This window comes from Narcine bancroftii, chromosome 1 (genome assembly GCF_036971445.1).
Source record: "Narcine bancroftii isolate sNarBan1 chromosome 1, sNarBan1.hap1, whole genome shotgun sequence".
In the NCBI taxonomy this organism is placed as follows: Eukaryota; Metazoa; Chordata; class Chondrichthyes; order Torpediniformes; family Narcinidae; genus Narcine; species Narcine bancroftii.
Genome location: NC_091469.1, coordinates 52,798,184 through 52,823,143, shown reverse-complemented (window position 1 = coordinate 52,823,143; position 24,960 = coordinate 52,798,184). Strand labels below are relative to the sequence as shown.

Sequence of the window (24,960 nt, the reverse complement as noted above, 5' to 3'; positions counted from 1 at the left end):
ATGCAGCAGCTCACACTTGTCTGCATTAAATTCCATCTGCCATTTTTTTCTGGCTGGTCCATATCCCTCTGCAAGCTTTTAAAACCTTTTGAGGTCCACATCATCTCCTATCTTGGTGTCATCAACAAACTTGCTGATCCAATTTACCACATTATCATCCAGATCATTGGTATGGATGACAAACAACAGTGGTCCCAGCACAGATTCCCTGAGACACACCACAAGTTCAGAAGAAGCCTGCTCCTTGTGAGTAAAGCTTTGTGAACTCCAGCTACACTGTTCAATCAATTAGCTGGTAGTTTGTCAGGGTGGATTTACCTCATCACAGAACTATCTTTTGGCTGATTTGCTTGTTAAAGTTTAATATCAGTGGATCCCCTCGTTGAAAACTGAGTCTGAGATTCAAGTCCTTAACTGGACGGCGATAGCAGAGCAATGAACAAATTCTTGGATGCTTTGTGATCTGGCTCCCTGGCAATTTGCCAAAGCCTACTGAAGTCCTAGAAGGCAAGGCTTAGACTCTCAAGCCTTCAAAACACCCTCAAAGTCATTAACAGCCAACAGCTAAGCTAATCATTGATGAACTGGCAGTGGAGTCACCAGTGTTAAACTTTTATTTGTCTTCATCTTCCTGCCAGTGCAGAACATGACTTCTGCACCACGGCTCATACAATGTGATCCTCCCTCAGTACTGTCCCCTTTTTGACAGTAAATCAATAATGTACAAGAACTACATTAGTCCACAATTCAGGCTATTTGCACAATGCATAATTGTTTTAATTTGCAACTTATTTCTGTTGATACCTTTGACACCTTCTGTCAACACCTTTGGGAGCCATCTGTTCCTAGAGACCCTTCAAACTGCCTGTGAACACCAAGTGCTCCTTCTCCAGGGATACACGGGCACACAGGTGTTCTCAGAACCGGAGCAAGCATTCATCCCAAGCTGAACCCTTGACTGCCCACTGACTGGACCTATGGATGGCCAACTTGTTTAGGCCCAGTTCCAGACCAACAAGGACAACTTTTAACTGATCCTCCTTCCTCTGCACTGAGTGCTCAGAGATCAGGAGCATTTTGTTGAAATGCAGCAAGAATTTGAGAAGCACCCCCTTCAAGAATGCAAACAGGGGCTCCACACTCCATAGCAACTTTCAGGTGGCCAGAATACCCCAATGTTAAGCTGCCTAAATTACCCGAATGTGGCTGTTGGGAGGCCAACTTAGTGGAGAACCCTGACCTGAGGAGTACTTACCCAACCCTCTTCGGATAGGTGTATTCTCCGCTTCTGAGCACTCCCCCTAGGTTCCTGAAAGCAGGTGGGCCTACGGCCACAGTCGACAGGAGCCAGCATTTGCTCTGCGGCGCCTCTCCCCGCTGTGCAGACCTTTCAGGTGCCAGAACAGCACCTTCAGCGCTGCCACCTGAATGTCGCTTCGCACACACCCGCAGCGGCTCATTTCTCTGTGAAACACAGTCTAAATCAAGCCACTGAAGTGACAGAAAGCTGATGAGTCCATGAATCTACTCAATTTATGACTAGTGGGGATGTGCTGGGACGATGAGCTGGTCTTGTGGAGTCAATGAGGATGATGTGAAAGAATTCTTGGCCACAGGCTGTTGGAGATGCTGGCCCAGCACAACTCCTGTAGAACCAGGAGGATGATGGGTTTGGCATATTCATGAAAAAACAAACTAGACCTCTGTATAAAACAATAGTAAACAATAGGAGGGGATACATTTCATGTTGATTGAAGTTGTCCTAACTCTGTCGTTCTCAGCACACCATCCCATATTCCCCATGTCGAAATTAGAGTCTGAGATGAGTCCTTTCTTAAAACCCTTATAGAAGGTTGAACAGAAATCTCTGGATGCTTTGTGAACTGGCTTCTTGGCAATCTACCAAAGTGTTTCAAGCTCCTCGAAGGTGAGGCCAGGACTCCCAGGTCTTTGAGATGTCACCAAAATGTCATGAACAACCGACTGCCAAGCTAATCAGTGATGAACTGGCGGTGGAGTCACTGATGTTAAACTTTTAACGAGCACATTAGACGAAAGATAGTTCCATGATGGAGTAAATCCACTCTGGCTAATTGCTTGAAATGTGTAGTTGGAAACAGCAGAGCTTCACTCACAAGCAGCAGACTTCTGAACTCCCACACTACCCACACAAAACCTCCTTTTGATTCAAATCCCATTTTAACCGTCTAAATCATTTATCTTTATCCATTTTCCCAGCAGTGCTGACCATGACGTCTGCACTGCTGTTCCCACAGTGTGACCCTCCCTGCAGTACTGCCCTTTTTGGTGGTAAATCAATACTGCTCTTTATTATTCATCCAAACGTTACTTCCACCCCCTTGTCAGGCTATTCATTTCAAATAATGTCCTTTTCATCTTCTAGTTCTTTAGCTAATTACCTTGAGTTATGACATTTTCCATTGCACTTTTCTCTTATTTTCCTAATTAACATGACTGTTGATTTAAATGTCCAGAAATTTTTTTTCTTTGCAGAAAATGGCCTCCATTTTATAGTAACTTTATATAATAAAGGGTTCTCCATCCACAGGAGATTCAAAAGAATACTTTCAACCTTAAAGACCTTGATAACTTTTCAAAATGTTTGTATTGGACAAATAGTTCCAACTGTGAATTAACCAGTAATCAATCTCAATTTTTCTGAACTCTGGCAAACAAACTATTCAAGCTCCTTTTCTTCCAATCTTCTCATTGCCTTTTTTCCTATTTCTTTTCCCCCTCCTACCTCTAGTCCCCTATGACCTGTCAGTCTCTGCTTTCCCCTGCCCCTTTCATTTGAGATTCTGGCTGCTTTCTTACTACTCCTGATGGAGGATTATGGCCCAAAGCATTGACTGTCTATTGCCTTCCATGGATGCTACCTGACCTGCTGAATTCCTCCAGCATTTTGTTGCTCCTTTCTCTGCACTTGTCTGACTCGTGACATTGGAGGCCATTCAATCCATGTTGGCCTTGGGATAATTTCCTTGCATCCTGTGCTTGCATATCTTTCAATTGTACCCTGATTTGCCCATTACAGGTAATTTAGAGTGACCAATTAATACACCACCAGCATGTCTGTGGCATGTGGAAGAGAACTGCTCAAAGCATAACCCACAAGGTCTTGGGAAGTCCATATAGTCACAGAATAACACCGGAGATCAGGATTGAACCTGGGTTGCTGGAGCCCTGGGGGATCAGCCTTATTTTCTGCACACCCTACATCTCAGCTATGAATTGTAAAGTCCATGTTTTGTCTTAGTCACAGTTGTACAGGTTTTCTAACTGAATTAGTTCCATTATCTGCATTTGGTCCTTGTATCTCCAAACCTATCTTATCCAAGTACCTTCATAAACATCTTAAATATTCCAATTGTACCCACCACTGAATCTTTTTCTCTGGCAATTTTTCCCCCACACTGGGTGAGGGGAGGAAAGGTGGCAAAACTTGCTTGGTTTGATTCTAAATTTTTCTCCCCTTTAAACCTATCCCTCTAGTTTTAGGGTCTCCTATCCTGGGGGTGGGGGGGAGAGGGGAGAGAAAGTCAGTGACTATTCACTTACTTTTGCCCTTGTGATTTTTGTGCATCTCCTTTGGTCATACCTCAGCCTCCTACACTCCAGGGAGAAAAGTCCCAGCCTCTGCTCATAATTTGAGCCCTCCAGCCTTGTTGACATCCTTTTAAATCTTTTCTGTGCTGATTTCAGCTTAATTCTATCCTTCTGACACAGCTACAAACAATACTCAAATGTGGTCTCACTAATATCTTGTATTAGCTGTTGCAATACCTCTCCAACTCCTGTATGCAATGCCCATGAAAACGAATGTCTGGATTTCAGATTCAGATCTATTGTCAGAGTACATACATGACATCACATACAGCCCTGAGATTCTTTCTCCTGTGGGCGAAGCTGAATTTCCACTTTTTGGTAGTGCAAAACAAACTGCAATACAGAGAGAATTTTTAAAAATCAAGGCCTGTTATAAACTTGGATAATGCTTCTTGCTGTTCAGTAAATCACCAATTTTGGTGTTGCCTGCAAACGTCTGAAAACTACACTGTCATCCAATTGTTAATGTTAATGAACAATGGACACAGCACTGATGCCTGTGGCACACCACTGATCACGGGACTACCTTTTTTTATTAAAATAAAAACCTCCATTGCAAACCTGACTCCTTCAACCAAGCTAATTTTCAATTCTGTTGATCCCATCTGCTCTGACATTCCAACAACCAAACAAATGATTTTTGGTTTTATAGGACTTCATTTACTAGACCAATGCTTAATTTTTAATGAGATGAAGGCCATTTTGAGCTATCACAAGGTCGCACAATTTAAATATAGTCTTTGATGTTTAAATATATGGTTGTAGACTACTGTAAACTTTAATTTATCACCAATAATATGAAAAAGTGTATTTTCCCTGGTTTAGTGCCCTCCCGGTTTAGTGCCCTTTAGAGCTTTTTAGTTCATATTCTAGTTTTTGCAAACTGTTCTGACAAACATGAATTATTGTAACATTTTCAACTTAATTATCCAGCCCTTCCTGTTTAAGTTTGGTATCCATTTTACCTTTTCCACATCAGTCTGGAGCATTTTCTCTATTTGCTCTTGGATATCTTTCTTCCATACCATGCCCAAGCACACCTGTGCAGTTCATTGCTTAAATCCTTTGCTAGAAAATTTAATTATAATTTCTCAATTACCCTTTGGATTTTTCTGGTTATTTTTAACCTTTCATAATATATGCTCCTGACTGGGTCCATTGGATAAACTACAGTATGAATCCCAATTTGAACCAACTGGTAGTTGGGTATAAAACCAGTCCTGGAAAACTGGGGACACTGAATCCAAAGGGTTAACATGAAAAAAGATTTCTTATTAAAAATAAATCTGTATTGACTAAAAGGTATAGAAGGATTTTTTTTAGACATACAGCTCAGAAACAGCCCCTGTCAGCCCACAAGCCAGTGCTGCCCAATTTACAAGCATTTAACCTAAATGCTTCAAATGGTGGGAGGAACTGGAACCCCCCGGAGGAAACCCACGTAGACGTGGGAGAGAAAGTACAAACTCCTTGCAGTGCGGGATTCAAACCAGGCCCTAATCGCTGGCACTGTAAAGGCGTTGCGCTGACAGCCATGTAGCCCCAATATGGATATGGGTCAAAAACAAGCAATCAAATTAATTTTGTTGGCATGGGCAAGTTGGGTAAAATGGCCAGTTTTGTGGCCAGAACTCTTTGATAATATAGAATGAAAATAAAGTAGACTCTTCTGATTTGAGAGAAAGTCACATGGTACAGTGATTCAGAAAAATATACACAGTTCAGAGGAGGACTTTTTGACATAATTCTTGTATTTGATGAGAAAATGGTTAGCAAAGTGATGCGAATAAAGGCACCACAATTTTGTTTCCCCTCAAGATGAAATGAAGATCATTACACAAATGATTATCAGTCCATAAAATACCCAGCTTCCCACAGTTAAGTATTTTACTAATCTTGCCAAGGGTTAAGCGGCATTGTGAGGTTGCTTGAGTTTCACAGTCGTGAAAAGAATGTAAAAAGTCTTCGTGCAAAATATCTAAATTTTCCAACTTTCATTAGTTGACTTGAATTGTGTATGGTGGCAGAATAAATTAGTTTTTTTTAATTGTTAAACTATAAAATAATTGGTTAGTTTTACAAAGCTACATAAACTAGAAAATAATTAAAGCAATGAAATATCATTTGTGGTTGGTGCAGTTGAATGCATCACTTTTTCATTTTTAGCACAATGGCAATTTTCTAAATTTGTTGTGATGTCTGCATAATATTAATTGAGCATCACATGAAATGGCTGCAAATTATGTAACAATCACTTCAGTTTATCCATTCTGGAATGACTTGTCTACTTTCTCTGGCAACAAAATGAGGTTGATGTTTAACACAAGAAATTCCTTCATACAGTAGTTGTAAATCTTACCAATACTCAACGCAAGGCTGTCTGTGCTCTGCTGAGGATATTAAAGATTGATAATGCTAGATTTTAAGATGCTAGCTTGGTGGGTGAGGAAGTGATCCCTTTGAAGTGTAGAACAGGCTTGAAAGGGTAATGGCATACTGTAATTGCATCATCTTGGTCTTCTGCTTTAGATTTGTTAGAGGTGATCCCTAATTGAAGAGAATTATGAAGAGTATTATGGAATAAATTGTGGTTTTAAGATGACTAATGTACAATGAAAAATCTGGAGGATCTGTTTTGAGATCTTGTATAACAGTAGTTTTCAAACTGCTGTCCCCAAGCTCACCTTTAGCAATCCATTTGCCATAGGTATTCTGTGATAGGTAAGGGATTGTTTAAGGTGGCATGGGAGTGAGAAGAAAAAGGTTGAAAAAATGTTTTAATTGTCCCTAATTGACTCGTTATGTGCACTGTTTCATAACTCCAAAGGAAATGGGACAATTACAATTTTTCTCAAGCAAAATATTTCAGTAACAATTGGGTCTAGAGAAGTGAGTCTCAAACTTCCCTCCCCCACCCACCCCATACCACCTGAAGCAATCCCTTACTCATCGCAGAGCACTTAAGCATAGGGATTGCTTCAAGTGGTATATGAGTTTAGGGGATGGCAGTTTGAAAACCACTTCTCTACATCCTTGTGTGTACCATCTATGTGCCTTTTGTTCATTACAATGCTAATGGGTGGTCAAGATTTTAAAATCATTGCAAAATAGTAATTTTTTTGAACGTGCTAATGTCAATTAGTGGACAATGATTCTTGAATAATTTTAAACAGTTCAGAAGCAGGCATTTTATTTTTTAATTTTAGCAAAAAAATCCACATACTCCATAATGGAGAGTGATGACATTTTTAAGTTGTTTTGTGCATCAAATGTTTTGGAACATTCAAGATGTAATAATTAACAAAAGCAGTTGCCAGAAAGAGAGCACTTTGTCCTTTTTTTTTTTTGGCACATTGCTTGTAGCTGCCCCAAAATGCTTACATAATGAATGTATTTTGGAAATTATTTGAGTTTAAAAAGGTGCATTACACTGCAGAGTAATCCTGGCAAAAAAGGCAATGATTACAGAAATGTAAATAAAAGAGATGATAGAACAGGAAGAAAGTTATTTAGAAAGTCCCCTTCGAAGTATTTACATCCACTCAAACAGCTCATCAGAAGGGAATGCTTCCTAACAGTTCCATTTACTTTTGCTCTTTTTGCATATAATAGTTATGTGGCTATTCAATCAATTTTATTTTTCCTATTTGGATCTGTGTGATGCACTGCTGCAGCCACAAGCAGACACAAAACTTGAGAAAGACTGTACAACAGGCTTTATTCAGTTAAAAGTCTCTGCAACAGTGGTAGATGTACTGGTAACTCCTGAGTGACTGCTCAGGAGGGGCCAGCTCAGGATTATATCCTGGGTGGTTGATTGACAGCTGGCCGGGTAGAGTTGGGTCTATTCAGATCAGCTGATTGACAGCCGGCTAGGTGTGGTCTGTCCTCCGGTTATCTTCCTGCAAGTAGAGATTGCCCCCTGCAGTAGGCTAGTGGTGTATCACCACATTCACCCTCTTCTTTAAAATTGTCCTGGGTGGGGGTTAGCAATGGTCTTTGGTGTTGTGTGTATTTACAGTTTTAGACAGTCCGGTGGCTTTCGGAGTCTCTGACCGTTGCAGGGTTGGCTCCTGGTCAAAGGTCGTCGAGGGTGTGCTGGGAGGGTTAGATGGGGTGGTTAGGACGGGCACCAGGGCAGTTGATGTGGCACAGTGCAGTGGGGTGGCCAGGGCAGCCTGGATTAGCAAGCCTGTGAGGCGTTGGAAGGACGGGGATGAAGGGTTGTCCCTTGCGGCGTGAATGAGCAATGAGTGTCTGAGATGGGGGAGATGCATTGGGCCGACGTGGTCCTGGGGCGTTTGGAGGATGCTGTGTTGAGGTGGGTGCTCCTGCTGAGGCCAGATCCCTGGTTGAGACGGTGTCTTCCTGGCCATTGGGGTACCTGACGTAGGCATAGTTGTGATTGGCTTGTAGGAGAAACACCTGCTCGACCAGGGGGTCAGCCTTGTGGGCCTGTGTTTACACAGGAGTACCGATCCCAGAGACTAGAGCCATGCTGGGAAGGAGATTCCAGTCACCCATTTCCTGGGGAATGAAAACAGGCTATCGTGGGGGGTCTCGTTGGTAGCCAAACACAGGAGCGATGTGATGGCGTGAAGAGCCTTGGGGAGGACGTACTGCCAATAGTCCACGGACCAGCCTTTTGACTTGAGGGCTAGGAATACTCCTTTCCAGATCACCCCGTTTTCGCGCTCCAAATGCGCATTGCCCTTTGGGTTGTAACTAGTCATGCAACTAGTTGCAATGCCCCTTGCTGTCAGGTACTGGCACAGCTGCTCATTCATGAAGATGGACCCCCGGTTACTGTGGATGAACGAGGGGTAGCCGAACAGAGTGAAGATCTGTGTCAGTGCCCTGATGACGGTGGCTGTGGAGGTGTCTGGGCATGGGATGGCGAAGGGAAAACTAAAGTACTCGTCTATCACTGTGAGGAAGTAGACGTTCCGGTTTGTGGAAGGCGGGGGGCCCTTGAAGTCAATATTGAGGAATTTGAAGGGCTGAGTGGCCTTCACCACGTGGGCATGGGGTGGCGGAAGAAGCGAGGCTTGCATTGTACACAGACCTGGTATGCCTCAGTCATGGTCCGGCGGAAGTGTCATCTTCACTGGCATTGGCTGGCGAGGCTTTGGGAAGGACAACACTCATGGCAAGCACGTGGTGGTAAAACCCGTCGGTCGGAAGTGGGGCTGGCAAGGAGGACGGAAGTCACTGGACAAGTAATGGTGGCGCCTGGGGGGTAGCGAGATGATTGTAGAGGGCCGCTGAGCTGCCGGCAGTCTTCGAGAGGCATACTTTTGCGTAGTGCCCTTTCTTGCCATATCGCAAATAGAACTGGTTTCTTGCTTGGCAGTTTTGGTGCGCTCGTCAATCTGATCCACACCGTTCTCCACCATACTTACACGGGCGCGGGGAGCCTGTGGCAGCGAAGTGTTCTTTTACCAGCGGTACCCAAGTCACGGCTGCTGTCTGGGTGTCCACGTGGAGGCTTGGGGAAGTCGGAAGTCGAAGGCTTCAGCATGAAGGGCTGCAGCCCCCAAGGAGTGGACTTGCCTCTATAGTTTGGGCCAGGGAGTAGATATTCTAGTAACATCTGGCGGGTGGCTCTTAAGCACAGACCTCAAACACAGGCGTCTCTGACCAATCTCTCAACTTCCCCTTCGTTCACCCCGGGCTTTGCCAGGCATGGACGTGCTAGCACACGCAGGGCTCCCCGGTAGGCTTTGGCTGTCTCATCTGGCTGCTGGGCCCGAATACTCAGGAGGGATCTGGTGTAGACCACGTTCGTTGGGGGCTTGTACATGGCCTCCAGGGTAGTCATCGCTTCCAGGTACTCTGTACCGCCTTTGAGGGTCTGGAAGGCACAGGGACCAAACTTTGTGCGGAGCACCACGAGTTTCTCCTGACCAGAGTTCACCACATTGGAGTGTGCCTGGATGACTGCCTTGACCGCGTGCCTCCAGATTTCGAAGTGTGCTTGGGCTTCTGGGTAGTGGGGGTTGATCTCGAGGCTCCCGACGGTTAGGAGCTTTTCCACAGCAAGTCTAAATTTTTAACTGAATAAATTGGGATGCACGGCTGCAGCAGTAAGCCGACACAAAACTCTAGAAAGACTGAACAACAGGCTTTATTCAGTTAAAAGTCTCTGCTGCAGTGGTAGCTGTACTGGTAACACCTGAGTGACTGGCTCGGGAGAGGCCGGCTCAGGATTATAATCCCGGGCGGTTGATTGACAGCTGGCTGGGTGGAGTTAGTTCTATTCAGGTCAGCTGATTGACAGCTGGCCAGGTGTGGCCTGTCCTCTGGTACAGAGATCGCCCCCTGCAGTAGGCTAGTGGTGTATCACCACACCAAGGTAAATGTTAGCCAAATAAAATCTGGTTTTGAGGCTATACTCAAGACACCTGCATGCTTTTTGCTCATACCTTGAAGGGTTGAGGCCCGAAACATTGGTTATCTTTTTACCTCCTATGGACGCTGAGTTCCTTCAGCATTTTTATTTTTACTGGAACCCTGGTGTAAATTTCACTGCATTAAAATTTGTTGTCAGTTGAATTTCTGAAAATAACAGTTGAATCTCAGTATTTCGTTTGGATATAGCAAGGATACTGTTATCACCATTGCATTAATTTTCAAATTCATTGGAATATCCTGAAAGTGTAAAAGATTTTGAGAAACCTACCTTATTCTGTCATTTGGATAGTTTATTGCTTTGACATTTGACTCCTGAAACTGCAGATATTATTGCAGGATTAGTTTGTGAGTAGATTTATATAGATCAGCATAACATTGTGGGCTGAAGGGCCTGTGCTGCAATGTTTTAAATTGTATATACAAGCTGGTGTCCTTGAAATTGCTCATTTTTAAATGCAGCAGGAATCCATTGCAATTGAGGAATGCAGCGTATATAAAAGTTCACACTTGACTGGAGAGAGAACTAATGCTTTTATTAGCTTACAGCACAGGTTGGGTTCATGAACAGGCTTCAGAGGTTCTGGGATTAGGTGGGAAACCAGGATAATATACAACCCCCACTCTAATGGCTGCCGGGTTAGCCAAACATTTAACGTGGAGGGGCTGGGAGGTGGGACCAGTTGTCAGTACAGCACACTTCTAGTGAATGCTAGTTCATTACATTCACTCCTTCAGAATTAAGGGTCTGTGGATGAAGAGAACAAGGATCAGAAGCTGCTAAGACACAAGAGAAATATTTATAACATTAATTTCAAATTCAGGTGGTCTGGGGGTCTGGAAATACTGGTGGAGCATTTTGGCACCAGGGGGCCCTTGGGCTCCTTGAGTCTCCTAGTCCACCTGTAGTGGGCTGGGGCTCCAGCTAAACCATAGAGGGGGGTTCCCTCTCCTCCTGAATTGGTTCCCCTGAGGCCCTGAACGGGGGTGGGGAGAAAAAGCTCATTAGATCGTGGAGTACCTGAGGCAATTGATCCACTGTTCTGGAGGGTGCCAGGTCCCTGATGGAGACTGTCCTTCCTGCCATCTGGGTACTCCACTTAGGCGTACTTGGTGTTGTTATTGGAGCAGTTTCACCCTTTGACCCCCTGGTGGAGTCTTGCTTCTCCTCGCATGCTTCTTGAGAAGGACCAGACCAGGGCTAGTGAGCCAGGCTGGGAGTGTAGTCCCTGATGCCGACCTTCTGTTGAGTGTAAACGTGAGCTCACGAGGAGTAGCATTGGTCACAGTACAGAGTAGTGACTGAATTGAGTGGAGTGCGATTAGGAGGACATCTTGCAAGTGTTAGTCTGGAAGGCCTCTGTGGTTCAGGGTAAGTTTGATAGCCTTCCAGATCGGGGTGTTCTCTTTTTCAACCTGCCTGTTTCCCCGAGGGTTGTAACTGGTAGTCCTGCTGGATGCGATGCCCCTCACCAGCAGGTATCGACACAGCTCGTCGCTCATGAAGGCTGAACCCCGATCGCTATGAATATAGCTGGGATACCCAAACAAGGTGAAAAGAGTCTAGAGCCTTCATAATGGACAAGGTGGATGTATCTGGGCATAGGATGGCGAATGGGAAGCGGGAGTAGTCATCGATGACAGAGAAAGTAGCTGTTACTGTTCGTGGAGGGGAGTGGCCTCTTTAAATTGATGCTGAGCTATTCTAAGGCCCTGGATGATTTAATCAGGTGCGCTTTCATGTGGTGAGAAAAGTGCAGCCTGCACTTAGCGCAGACCTGGCATGATGCCTTCTATTGAGTAGGGAACATTGCAGTACTTGACAAAATGAGCCATGCAGGTGACCCCTGGATGGCATTGTGTACGGTCCACAGTTGACCAGTGTGTGCAGAGGCACAGCATCCCCTGGATAAGGCATCTGGAGATTTGTTGAGGGCCCCTGGCCGGTAGATGATATCAAAACTGTAGGTGGAGAGTTCGATCCTCCACCTAGCAATTTTGTCATTCTTGATTTTGCCCCTTTTAGCGTTGCTGAACATGAATGCATCAGAGTGCTGGTCCATGAGGAGCATAAATCTTCTACCAGCCAGGTAGTCCCTTATGGCTTCTACAATGGCCCGAGCCTCCTTTTCCACAGACTGGTTCCGGAGCTCGAAGCCTTGAAGCATCGGTGAGAAAAAGGAAAGCGACCTGCCCACCTGATTGAGAGTAGTGGGCAGGGCTACATCCGAAGCGTCACTTTCCATTTGGAAAGGTACATTCTTGTCTATCACATGCATGGCAGCTTTCGCAATGTAACTTGGGAGGTAATGAAAAGCTGTCTGGGCTTCAGCTGAAAGGGGGGAAAGTGGTGGGCTTTAAGAGGGGACAAACCTTTGTTGGTGTATTGAGGGACCCACTGGGCGTAATATGAGGAAAAACCCCAGGCATCTCCTCAAACCCTTTGTGGTTCTGTGGATAGGAAATTCTAACAGGGGGCGCATACTATCAGGGTCGGGGCCAATGACTCAATTCTCTACCATGTAGCCTCGGATAACCAGTCATGAAGTCCTGAACACTTGTCAAAATTGTAGGTGAGATTCAGGGCTCTCGCCATGTGGAGAAAATTCTGGAGATTAGCATCATGGTCTTCCATGGTGTGACCACAGATGGTGGCATTATTGAGGTAGGGGAAGGTAGCCTTCACCCTGTACTCGTCCACCATCCTGTCCATCTGCTACTGAAAAACAGACATCCCATTGGTAATACCGAAAGGGACCCTCTGGAACTGATAGCATCAACCGTTGGCCTCAAATGCTGTGTACGGGTGGTCCTCAGAACAGATTGGCAGCTGGTAATGGGCAGCTTTCAGATCGACGGTTGAAGGGACCTGATACTGCGCAATATCGTTCACCATATCTGAAATGTGAGGGAGGAGGTATGCGTCGAGGAGTATGTATCTGTTAAATGTTTGGCTATAGTCAATCACTAACCTGGACTTGTTTTCCCCCTTTACTTCCATCACTTGTGCTCTCCACGGGCTGGTGCCAGGCTTGATGATCCCCTCCTCCAGCAGGCTCTGGATCTCCGTCTTTATAAACTCCCTGCTTCCTGCGCTGTACCTCCTGCTTTTGGTGGCGATGGGAGATAGGTTTGAGAATGGGGGGGTGGGGGGGTGGTCGATGTTCAGCATGGAGAGGCTGCAAGTGGGTCTTGGTTTTGAGGGCCCTCTGTTCCAAACTGTTATCGGCAGAAGGGGACCAGAAAACACCAAGGTTACGCATTTTAGGTGACAAAATCCAGACCCAACAATACTGGAGCACACAATTCATCTAAAATGAACATGCGAAATTTACAAAATTCCCCGCTTCAAATGACAGATGAACTATACACTGTTTCTGTACCCGCACCAAAGGGGACTGAGACGCTAGAAAGGTTTAGTAATTAGAGGGGTACATTTTTAAATTATATTTTTGCACAATCCATGTGTCTATGAAACTTTCCGTGAAACCTGTGTCAATCAGGCACTTGGTTGAATGTCTGTTTACCTTCACTGTCGCCATCAAATTGCTGAGCTGCTGAGGTCTATTCTGGCTGAGGACCAGCGATGCCAGGTTGCCGGAGATGGTGTGTTCTTCCCTCGAATGTCCACCTCCATCCTGAATCAACCTGTGCAGGTAAGATGGTGTCGACCTCGTGGCAAGATGGCCACCCTCCTTCCTCCTCTGACGATGACGGCGCTGAATTGAAAATCTGGCAGCTGACCCTCTTCATGCTGTTTCTGTAGGCGGTGGTTGTGCAATAGGCGATATTAGGAGAGTCTGGCGTACGTGGCTTCGGGCTGGAATTGAATTGAGGATCGGTACAGGCCATGGACTTTCCTGGACCTCCCTTTGTGTGGCAGACCTTCACCCAATATCCCTTCTTCCCACAGCTGGAGCACACAGAGTCTTTGACTAGAGTCCCTTGTCGCAGAAGAAGCACTCCCACGCTCTGGAAACAGCAGCCATTAGAGTGGGGGTTGCCAGTCCTTGGAGGTGCCCACTCGAGACCGCGAGTTCACTGGCCTCAAGGTCGCCATTCTCAAGACTGGCTTGTTCCAGCGATTTGGTCAACTTGACGTGGCTAGTGAGGTCCTTCCTTCCCGACTTGAGTAGTCTCTGCCTCACATACCTCGAGCAGACCCCTGCGACTAGGGTGTTCCGGATCTGTTCATCTTCCCGGACGCAACCCGAAGTGGCCTCATACCTACACTTCTTAGCCAGCGACTGCAGATCCAGCAGGTAGTTGTCAATCGACTCTCCGAGCTGTTGATGGCATAGAGTGAGCCAGTGCCTCACTTGGACCTCACTCGGGGCATTCATGTAGCGGACCTTCAGCGCGTTGACGGTGGCCTTGTATGTCGGGCAGTCTCGAACGACTTTGTACCCCTTTGTTCCTACCCTTGAGATGAGCACCGATCTCTGGCACTAGTCGGTATGGAAGATGTCCCTTGTCGCATTTAGGTAGGCCTGGAGGCAGTATATCCAATATGCAAACTCCTCAACTGCGTCGGGGGACTAGGGGTCCATCAGCCAGCTCCCCACCATGACTACCAGCCCCCCCACATCTCCATCGGGCACACAAAACTCAAAACGGTCAACCAATTTACCTATCTCGGCTGCACCATTTCATCAGATGCAAGGATCGACAACGAAATAGACAACAGACTCGCCAAGGCAAATAGCGCCTTTGGAAGACTACACAAAAGGGTCTGGAAAAACAACCAACTGAAAAACCTCACAAAGATAAGCGTATACAGAGCCGTTGTCATACCCACACTCCTGTTCGGCTCCGAATCATGGGTCCTCTACCGGCATCACCTACGGATCCTAGAACGCTTCCACCAGCGTTGTCTCCGCTCCATCCTCAACATTCATTGGAGCGCTTTCATCCCTAACGTCGAAGTACTCGAGATGGCAGAGGTCGACACCATCGAGTCCACGCTGCTGAAGATCCAGCTGCGCTGGGTGGGTCACGGCTCCAGAATGGAGGACCATTGCCTTCCCAAGATCGTGTTATATGGCGAGCTCTCCACTGGCTACCGTGACAGAGGTGCACCAAAGAAAAGGTACAAGGACTGCCTAAAGAAATCTCTTGGTGCCTGCCACATTGACCACCGCCAGTGGGCTGATATCGCTTCAAACCGTGCATCTTGGCACCTCAGTTTGGCGGGCAGCAACCTCCTTTGAAGAAGACCGCAGAGCCCACCTCACTGACAAAAGGCAAAGGAGGAAAAACCCAACACCCAACCCCAACCAACCAATTTTCCCCTGCAACCACTGCAACCGTGTCTGCCTGTCCCGCATCGGACTTGTCAGCCACCAACGAGCCTGCAGCTGACGTGGACATTTACCCCCTCCATAAATCCTCGTCCGTGAAGCCAAGCCAAAGAAAAAACAGCCTACTGGACTTGAGCAACGCCTCCATCCTTGTTTGTAAGTTAATAAAATTGTAGCGTTGATAAAATCTCACACTCGATTGGAGGGAGAACTAATGCTTTTATTAGCTTACAACACCGGTAGGGTTCATAAACAGGCTTCAGAGGGGTTCTAGGTTTAGGGGGAAACCAGGGTTTTATATGGACCCCCGGGGGAGGGTCTGGGAGGCGGGACCAATCGTCAGTACAGCACACTTCTAGTGAATCCTAGTTCACCATAGGGTGGAAAAAAATATTTCTTTTTCATGAGCTGGGTATAGATGCCTTTTTTTCCTTTAGTGCACTTTATATTTTAGGATGTCATACTGAAAATATTCAATAGGTTACTTCACAGCCCTCCGTATGTTGCCAATTTGATTTTAAAATGGGTAAATGCATAGTTTGAATGCTGTAGCATAACATGACTCTTGTAAACTCAATGATCCAAAGTGCCTTTTTATAATATTAGGCTGCCTCTTGGGACAAAAAATGATTTTCCAAAGGATATGAAAATATCTAGTCAGGAAAGTCGCTTTGTGACAAACTAATTTTTTTGAGAGCTTTATCTCTGATACAATACCTTTTTAGGACTGCAGTTATTTGTGTGCACTGATCTTTTTATGAATATCTGTATCGCTAGACTATTACTGATTAAAAATATCCAATCTGAAGGATGCTGATCTAGAAGAAAATTAAGTTCAATTTTTGACCCAGTTCTTCAGAGATCAATGGAAGGGACCTATTATTTGTGGTGTTGAGGAATCTATTGCAAATCTATTCAGGATAAGGTAAGCACGCAAGAGACGGTGGTCTTTGGGTTTGCTGCAAAGTTGAGACAAATAGATTGGTTCATGCTACTTTCAGAAATTTAAGCCATCATGGTCAGAGTTGTGCAAGGTTAAACATCTTGAAACAGAAAATGTGTGTAATGCGACTGAATGCACTCGGACAAGTGAGGAGGTCAAACCTGCATTTAATAGCTTACTATTAATGGCCAATAAACAAGATTCCTGAGGTGAATCTGAGGTAAGGTGGGAAAACCAGGGTTTAAATTGGGGTAGTGAAGGTGGAAGCAGGAGAGGAGCCAACTATCTGAACAATACATACAGTGAATTTGAGTTCGCTGCAACGTGGTGATTATCTTTCCAAAGCTTCAGCTCAAGATTGAAATCTTCAATTATCAACATTCCCCCCCACCCCCAGAATCTAATTGGTGGGTTTCTGTTGGTTAATTTTGCATTCAGCATTGTAGTTTTGATTTAACCCATTTGATAATATCAAGATTATGTCGTTCATCAAAAGTACATGTTTATTTCTTCTATGCAGTTTCAGCAGAAGGATGACCAGCTTCACCTTTTAGAATTTTGGTATTGCAAAGTACAGGTAAATGCATCAGCTGAACAAATAGGAAATGTGGTTCTGAATCTACTGTTTGACTGGCCCAGTCTACAGGCAATGTTAATTTGTTGACTTCTCTACCATTTTAGAGATGTGCTTAAAACAGATAATTACATAGGATGCCGTGTGTATTACAAGTAAAGGCTGTTTAGCTAATTTGAGTTTTCCTTTTGGAAGTAATTCAAAACTCATCTACAGCTTCTTTGTTTGCAGTCTCACTTTTTTTTTGAAACAAGCCTATACATCCTTTGCATTGTTTCCCATTTTTACAATTTACAAGTATTATCTGTCCTTGTCATTGGGTCCAAACCCTAGAATTCCCTCCCCAACCATCTTGTGGGGGTACCTTCCAAAAAAGAATTAAAGCTACTTTGAAGTATTAACCAACAACTGCAGATGAGGAAGCTGTTAACAACCCAAAATTAAATGCAACTCATCTGAAAATAATCCTATTTTACCTTTTTGGATCTTTGTTGTTGTACCTTGCAGAGTTCTTGATGTCATTTTGATTGCCACTTTGATTTTGGTGCAGGATTATCTGGTCAAAAATTTGCCATTCATTCCCAAACTTGTCCTGAAATACACTTGTATATTTAAGTTGAGTTTATTGTCATATACATTGTACAATGTACATGTGCACCAAACTATTTGCTGCCAAACAGGCATTTCATAAGAAAACAACTTCAATAGTGTACATTAAATTGAAAACAATAAATATAAAAGAAAAATGATTGGTTACCAGAGTGCATGGTTTAAAAAGTCAAACATAAAATGGGGCGTGTACTAGTCCTTAATTTGACTTTTGTGCTGCTACATTAAACTTTTATTTTTATTTACATTTTCAAATTAACATGAAAACCAGGAATTCATCAATTACATAAAAGAAACATAATCTTATCATTCAATGTTAATTTTGAGTAAGGAAAAAGAACAAGCCCTAAGCCTCCCTCTCCCATTCACCCATGGAAAAAAAAGGAGAGAGATAGTTAAAGAATTGGAGAGATAAGAAAAAGATGAAAAAAGAAAAGGTTTCATTGGATTCAACAATCTCTTGCCAAGGGACTTATCTCTGCGGAATCCCAGGTGGTTCCTGGATGCAGGGGACCAAGGGAGGGACATGGTTAAGAGTCTACACCTACGTGTTGAAGATGTGGAGTGTCAAAATTTTTAGCAAAACATTGTATTTTATCCTAAGGTTACTTGTGTGTTCTTCTCCTCAGAAGTCTACATATCTATTGCTTCCCCCCCCCCCCCACCTTATCCTGAACACCAAGCACCTGCCACCTGAATTCCAATCATAACTCTCTTGAGGGAGAGAGACAAATTCCAAATGAAACCAAAAAGAGAAAATTAGAAAAGATGTAGTGAAGAAAAGGGACAATCCCCAAAACAAACTAGATGCCTACCCAGACTGTGGTCAGACCTTACCCTCCATATGGTGCTAAAGGCACCCATTGACCATGATGTTAGGTAGAATAGAACACCACCACCCCAGCCTCCCATGGCCTCCCAAAAAATATATTCACAGTTGCCCTTAATACATTATCTACATAAAATATTCCTGCAAAAGAAAATGTCCTGCAAAAGAAAATGTCATGGTTAAAGTTATTAATTTGAAATACCATGAAACAAAATAATTTTTGCAGTTCTTTATACCTTCAGAGTGGGGCATCTTCAGGTGCCAAACTTGGAAATCTTTTAATAAAGTTCCCTGCTTTCCCTATGTCAGTTTTAAACATCTTCTCCCCACCCTGCATCGATAACTTTAATGTTGTGGGTTGCCGAAGTACATAGCTGTATCCTTTTTCCCTCAAAAACCCTTTTGAGGGGATTGAACTCTGACCTTTGTTGTAGGAGGGCAGCACTGATATCTAGATTAAAAATCAAATTTCTTGCCATCCACCTCAAGTGGACCTCACCTTTCTTTTAAAAAAAAAATCATTTTTCTTTGTCAGGACAGAGCATGTTCTCTGGTCCAGCCTTGGGTGTGGCATGAGAACACTGTCTGCACATTCTATTTCAACTTTCACCAATTTTATCTTTTCCTGGTACTTGGGCAATCCACTGGAGGGGGAATTAATAGGGGCTTGACCCATCATGCCTTCCTGCAGGTCAACAATTCTGACATTATTGCTCATGCTAGTTTTCCCCCAGATCGTGTCTTTTTCCCCCCAGTATTTACTTGATTTTTTTTTCAGCCACATCCTCAAGTCTGTCTTCTGAATTATTTATTCTGAGTCAGTTCATCCAAAGCAGTCTGGAAGCTGTTCATTCCAGCATGTAAATCATTTAACTTTTTGTTAACCTCATTATTGCCCAATAAAATCTTCACCAAATCCTTCAAAGTGCATTTGGCGATTTCTTTAGCTTGGTCTATTTTTCTTACCTTTGCTCTTTGTAGATGCTTCCTCCTCCTCTTCTGATATTTTCTTCATACTTGTTTCTTCTTTCTCATTGGCGGTTCCACTCTGAGTCAGAGCCTTGAGCGTTGGGCTTCATTAATCTCTGCCGACTCTTGTATAACTCAGCTGGCTCTGTCAGCAGAAGTGCTTGCCTGGGGGGGGGCCAGGTTGAACCTCTGCTCATGGCTGCTTCTTTGAAGAAGGCCTCATTCCTGCAGTTCTGATTCCTTAACTCTGTGAGCTCCGAAGGTTGAAAGGATTCCAGATTCATTTTTTTTTAAACCCATTTAAGAAAGTTTTAAAGTCTAAGTTATTTAGATGGTATCTTTTGTAACTTTTTCTATGAATGCTGAGAACCACGAGATTGGTGTCCTGTCCATTCACAGCATTGAGTGATCCCCTACATTAAACTTTTAAGTTGTGAAAATAGGAAATAAAATGTAGATATTAGAATTTTCTTTTTAAAAGTAGAAAGGGAAAGAGTTGCCATTTCTAATAAAGGATTTGAACCTGAAATTGATAGCTGTTCCTCTATACATAGGTGCTGCCTGACAGGAACATTTCCAGCCCTTTTAGACATGTTCATCTTAGTTCTGTTGGCACATGGCCTTGTGTGGTGTGCTGTCGGTCAGAAGCAAACACACAAAACCAAAAGACTGCACAACAAGCTTTATTCGACGCAAACTTCCACAGAGCTGGCTGTGAAATTGTGCTGCTATAAACTCTGAGAGTGATGTCGAAGGGCCGGCTCAGGCTTATATTCTGGAGGGTGATTGACACCCGACCAGGTGGGGCTTGGTCCATTCAGGTCGGCTGATTGACAGCTGGCCAGGTGTTGGCTTGTCCCTATGCTCCTCTGCAGGTACAGAGATTGCCCCCTGCAGTAGGCCAGTGGTGTACCACCACAAGTTGTTCGTCCATTTTTTTAATAAAAACTATTTCACACTACATAGATAATTTGAAGAAGCCTTTGCACTTGTAACTAAATAGCTTTTCTACTATAGGCTTGAATGTAGATTTCTCAATGAAAATCAGTCGTCTATAATGCTATCTGCCTTTTATTTAATCAGAAAATGTCTCTTCTGATATCTCTTTCCTTAAGGCAACATAAATATTCCTTTCCTTTGACATTTGTCTCTATTGATTTGGGATTCAGTTGTACAAGACTAGGCTAGATCACATTTTGCATTTTATATGCAGATCTGGACACCGTACAGTTTTTGAGGATTTATTGATCCAGGAAAAAGTATATTGATAACTTCCTGATAAATTGTGTTGTTTCAAGCATTAGAGCAGAAAGATGACAAAAAATCAGGTCATCTATGGAGGGAATCTGAGGATGAACTGTTGAAGTAAAGATGAACTCTGTGTGTATATGGCAGTTGTTAATCAGGATAAATTAAACACATGGGTTTGGGAGAGAAATTAGGAAATAGTTCATGTAAAGGGTGGTAGAGATATGGAGCACTGCACTCCTGTATGTTTTTTTTAAAAAAAACACTAAGCTGAATTATAGCTCCTGGTGTTAATAGTTTTAAGGTTTGAAAGGATGTTGATGTATGGATTTGAAATATGGATTTGCATTGGTTTCAAAAGCATAATAAGCTTGGTTTGTTGGCTGATCCAGTGTAACTAGATCTAGTGTAACTAGAATCCACGCTGCTGAAGATCAAACTGCGCTGGGTAGGTCACGTCTCCAGAATGGAGGACCATCGCCTTCCCAAGATCGTGTTATATGGCGAGCTCTCCACTGGCCACCGAGACAGAGGTGCACCAAAGAAGAGGTACAAGGACTGCCTAAAGAAAGCTCTTGGTACCTGCCACATTGACCACCGCCAGTGGGCTGATCTCGCCTCAAACCGTGCATCTTGGCGCCTCACAGTTCGGCGGGCAGCAACCTCCTTTGAAGAAGACCACAGCCCATCTCACTGTCAAAAGACAAAGGAGGAAAAACCCAACACCTAACCCAACCAACCAATTTTCCCTTGCAACCGTGTCTGCCTGTCCCTCATCGGACTTGTCAGCCACAAACAAGCCTGCAGCTGACGTGGACTTTAGCCCTCCATAAATCTTCGTCCACGAAGCCAAGCCAAAGAAAGGAGAAAGAGATCTAGTGTGTAGTGTCTTGGCTGTTAAACTTGTTGCATAAAAATGTAGATTGCGTTTATTTCAAAGCGACTAAGGATGGGAAGTAGATATTAAGCTTTTCTGTGACACTCCTATTATAAATTCATCAGAGCATTTGTTTTCCAATAAAACAACTAGGTTACTCAAGAAATGGAAGCAGATGAACTATTTGGCTCTTCATACCAGCACAGCCATTCAGTGAGAGTGTAGCAGATGTTTTAGATCAGCTAATTTTCTGACTGTGTCCCCTTATGCAAAAATGTGTCTGTCTAGTTTTATGACTGATGCTCCACCAGTCTCTTGGTACAGAATTTCAAATATTTGCTGCCGTCTGGGCAAATCAGTTTCTATTCCTCTGTCTTAACTATCTATATCCAGAGGAATCATTTGGCTTTTGTATCTGTCCTGTTAATTCCTGTGATTTTATTTTTGTTCCACTCTGATTATACTTTGCCCAGTAATTCTTGCCCTAATTGCCACATAAATCCTGTTCCATTTTGGACTGAAAACCAGAATTTGAAACTAAAGGAACCTCCATAACATCAAAGAGTGCTTTAAATTTAGCCACATGCTGATTGAAAATGCAAAATTTATTAATATTTGAAATCAGTAATTTATGATTAATTTCAGTTGTTTGTTGTAAAAATTCTCCAGTTTGAATTTCTGTAGTTACTTCTGTTGTAATTTTGAGAACTCTAAATGTTTGACTGAAGTATTCTTCAAATGAAGAAGAAAAAGTGGCAGAAGAGTAAGATTTAATCAATAATCATTTTAAAAAAGAATAATTTGAACACTGCTGGCATTTGTCCACCATCCAAGTTACCATAAAAAAATGGTGATAGTAAATGATTTGCTGAAACAGTTGAGAGTTTTCCACATTGGAAAAGGTCTGGACACCTGGTCAATTGAGGGCAATTTGTATTCTATGGCAGGACATTGAAATTTTCTCACATCCTCTAATGAAGTGAGACTCTTATTTGGTCCATTGTGTTTAAGCTGTATCCAAGAACAGTCCTCTTATCAATCAACTCTCCTTTAATGCTCCAATCTCTCAACCTTGGAGGTAAATTGCAGAAACCAGCTCAGTGTGGGAAGAAAGTGGAGCGTTTGGGAGCAAACCATGTGCGCACAGGGATAATGTGCACTCTTTTCAACACTGGATCAAGGCTAAACCCAGGTTGCTAAAGCTATGATGCTATTTACCTGCAATCACCAAACAATGTTTTTAAGAGAAAAACAAAACAGTTCTGGAACTAGTTGAACTCTGGAGAGTTAACTTTTGATGAGATGAATTTCAGAGCTAATGAAAAAAACCATCAAACTGGGTATTATTTCATATTTACCACATAATATTTTTACAATATCCACTGATCATTTCTATTTTCACTTTTTAAAATCGGAATTCAAATTCTCATGAGATTTGGTTACTAGATCACAACTCCAGAAGGTTAGTCCCCAATGAATATGTTTAAAGTGATGCTTTGTTACAAAGTTGCATCAGTTTGAGATGTGGTTAACTGCCTTCTTGGTCCAGAGGCAGTTATGAATTGGGAGTCATTATTAGTAAATGTCCATATGCTGTGAATAAATCAATTATTGTGAGTGCTTTTCATTAAATTGTTTTGTAATTGTTATAGTTCCCTTTCTACAAAATTGGCAAAAGTAGCCATGGATTTGCAATTGACTTGCATTTTCATTTTTGCAGGTCAGAGCCTTGGTTATGGCTTTGTTAACTACGTGGATCCAAAGGATGCTGAAAAAGCCATCAACACATTAAATGGTCTCAGACTGCAAACCAAAACAATAAAGGTAAAATTGGGAAACAATCTTATATTGGGTGTATTAATAAATTTGGTTTTGGATAGATTTGATAAGTTTGTAATGCATCTCATCTGCTTTAATCAATAACAATATCTTGTTCACTTCAAAAGCAAACCATTTAAGAGGCACCTTTTGAATGATTTCTTCACTGAAATCCTAGCTGGTATTAGGATGAAGTGCATGTCTAAGTAAAATGGCCTTTCATTTTCAACTTTCACATGATCTCTTCACCCATGTTCTGACCTTGGGGCTAATGGCTAATAAAATAACAATGGCCCTTCACCACAGATCCTGCACATTTGGTCAAAAGGTGACTTGCACAGTTTTGTTGGAAGAGAGCAGCAAGGGTTACAGATCTGCACAGTTTAATGTAGCACCTTTCCATCTTTTTGTTTTTGAAGGAGCTGCTTTATTCATTTAAAAAATGTTTTGGATTTTGGGGGGGGATATAAAATCAAAAGAAATTTCTGGAGAAAAGTCCAGGATATTGGAAGGTGAAGGCTTGCCTGAGTAGTTGCTATTCTTTCAGGTGACTAAATGAACCTTTTCAGCAAGTTAAAGGGGTTCCACATCTCTTTATGACCAGAACCACTACAGTACATCTGATCTAGTTAAATTCTGATCCCAGACTTGAGGGGTGGACTTTATCCTAGTGGAAAATGTATTACTGCATTGATCGTGCCAAAGATCACACCTGTGAACTGATGGACGGTCTAAAAGATGCTCAATTTCATAGTGTTGACTTCATTTATTTTGGAACAGAAGAGGAACTTCTTTTCCCAGAGCTTCCAAAAAAAAATTGCTGTATCGAGTGTTAGTTTTTCAATTTCCCTCTTACCTTCACTGCCAGCCCATACTTGAGATTCCAGTGCTGCTGCCTGTAACCACTGGTGTTCTGCAGGGATCAGTATTGGGGCCCTGTTTAATGTATATAAATTACTTTGTAAGTAATGGTGGATGGGTTGGCAAATTTTTAGATGATACAAGGATTAGTGGAGATGTGAAGGGCTGTCAAAGAATACAACAGGATGTTGATCTGGTACAGATATGAGGAAAGAAATGGCCAATGGTTCTCAGCTTTTTTCTTTTTACACACGTATGTGGGTGGAAAGAAAAAAGTTTGAAAACGACTGCTTTAATCGTACCTCATTGACTCATCTCATTATGTGCACGCTTTCAAAGGAAATGGGCTAATGATAATTTTTCTCAAGCGAAATATTTCAGTAACAGTTGGGTCTAGAGCAGTGATTCTCAATCTTCCCTTTTACTTACATACCACCTTTTAAGCAATCCCTTGCAACACAGCACTTATGACATAGGGATTACTTAAAGTGGTATATGAGTGGAAAGTAAAAGATTGACAAGCATAGATCTAGACAAATAAAGTGTGCCACTTTGAGTGGTCAAATACAAAGGGAATGTATGCAGATAATGGTAAGGCTCTTAAAAGCATTAAAATGTGGAGGGATATGGAGATCCATGTTCATAGCTTATTGAGGGTCATCACATGAGTAGAAAGGGTGGTAAATGTGGTGTGTGGTATGCTTGGCTTCATGAGGCCATGTGGAGATGTATAAAACTTTTGTTTGGCTGAACTCGGCAGGGGGGGGGGAACTTTTGTTGGCCCTTTACAGGAAGTATATGGAGGCTTTGAAAAGAATACAGAAGAGGTTTATCAGGATGTTTAGAGGGTATAAGTAATAGAAAGAGATTGGATGAACTTGGGTTGTCTTC

At 43.0% G+C, this 24,960-nt stretch overlaps 1 protein-coding gene across 1 annotated transcript in view; it reads left to right on the top strand.

Moving 5' to 3' along the window:
- The window catches only part of LOC138758287 (ELAV-like protein 2), a 136,447-nt gene that overhangs the window by 29,906 nt on the left and 81,581 nt on the right, over positions 1-24,960 (top strand). Inside the window, exon 4 of the mRNA XM_069926992.1 lies at positions 23,111-23,214. Coding sequence (XP_069783093.1) covers positions 23,111-23,214 — 104 coding nt within the window. The remainder of the gene's footprint in view (positions 1-23,110; positions 23,215-24,960) is intronic.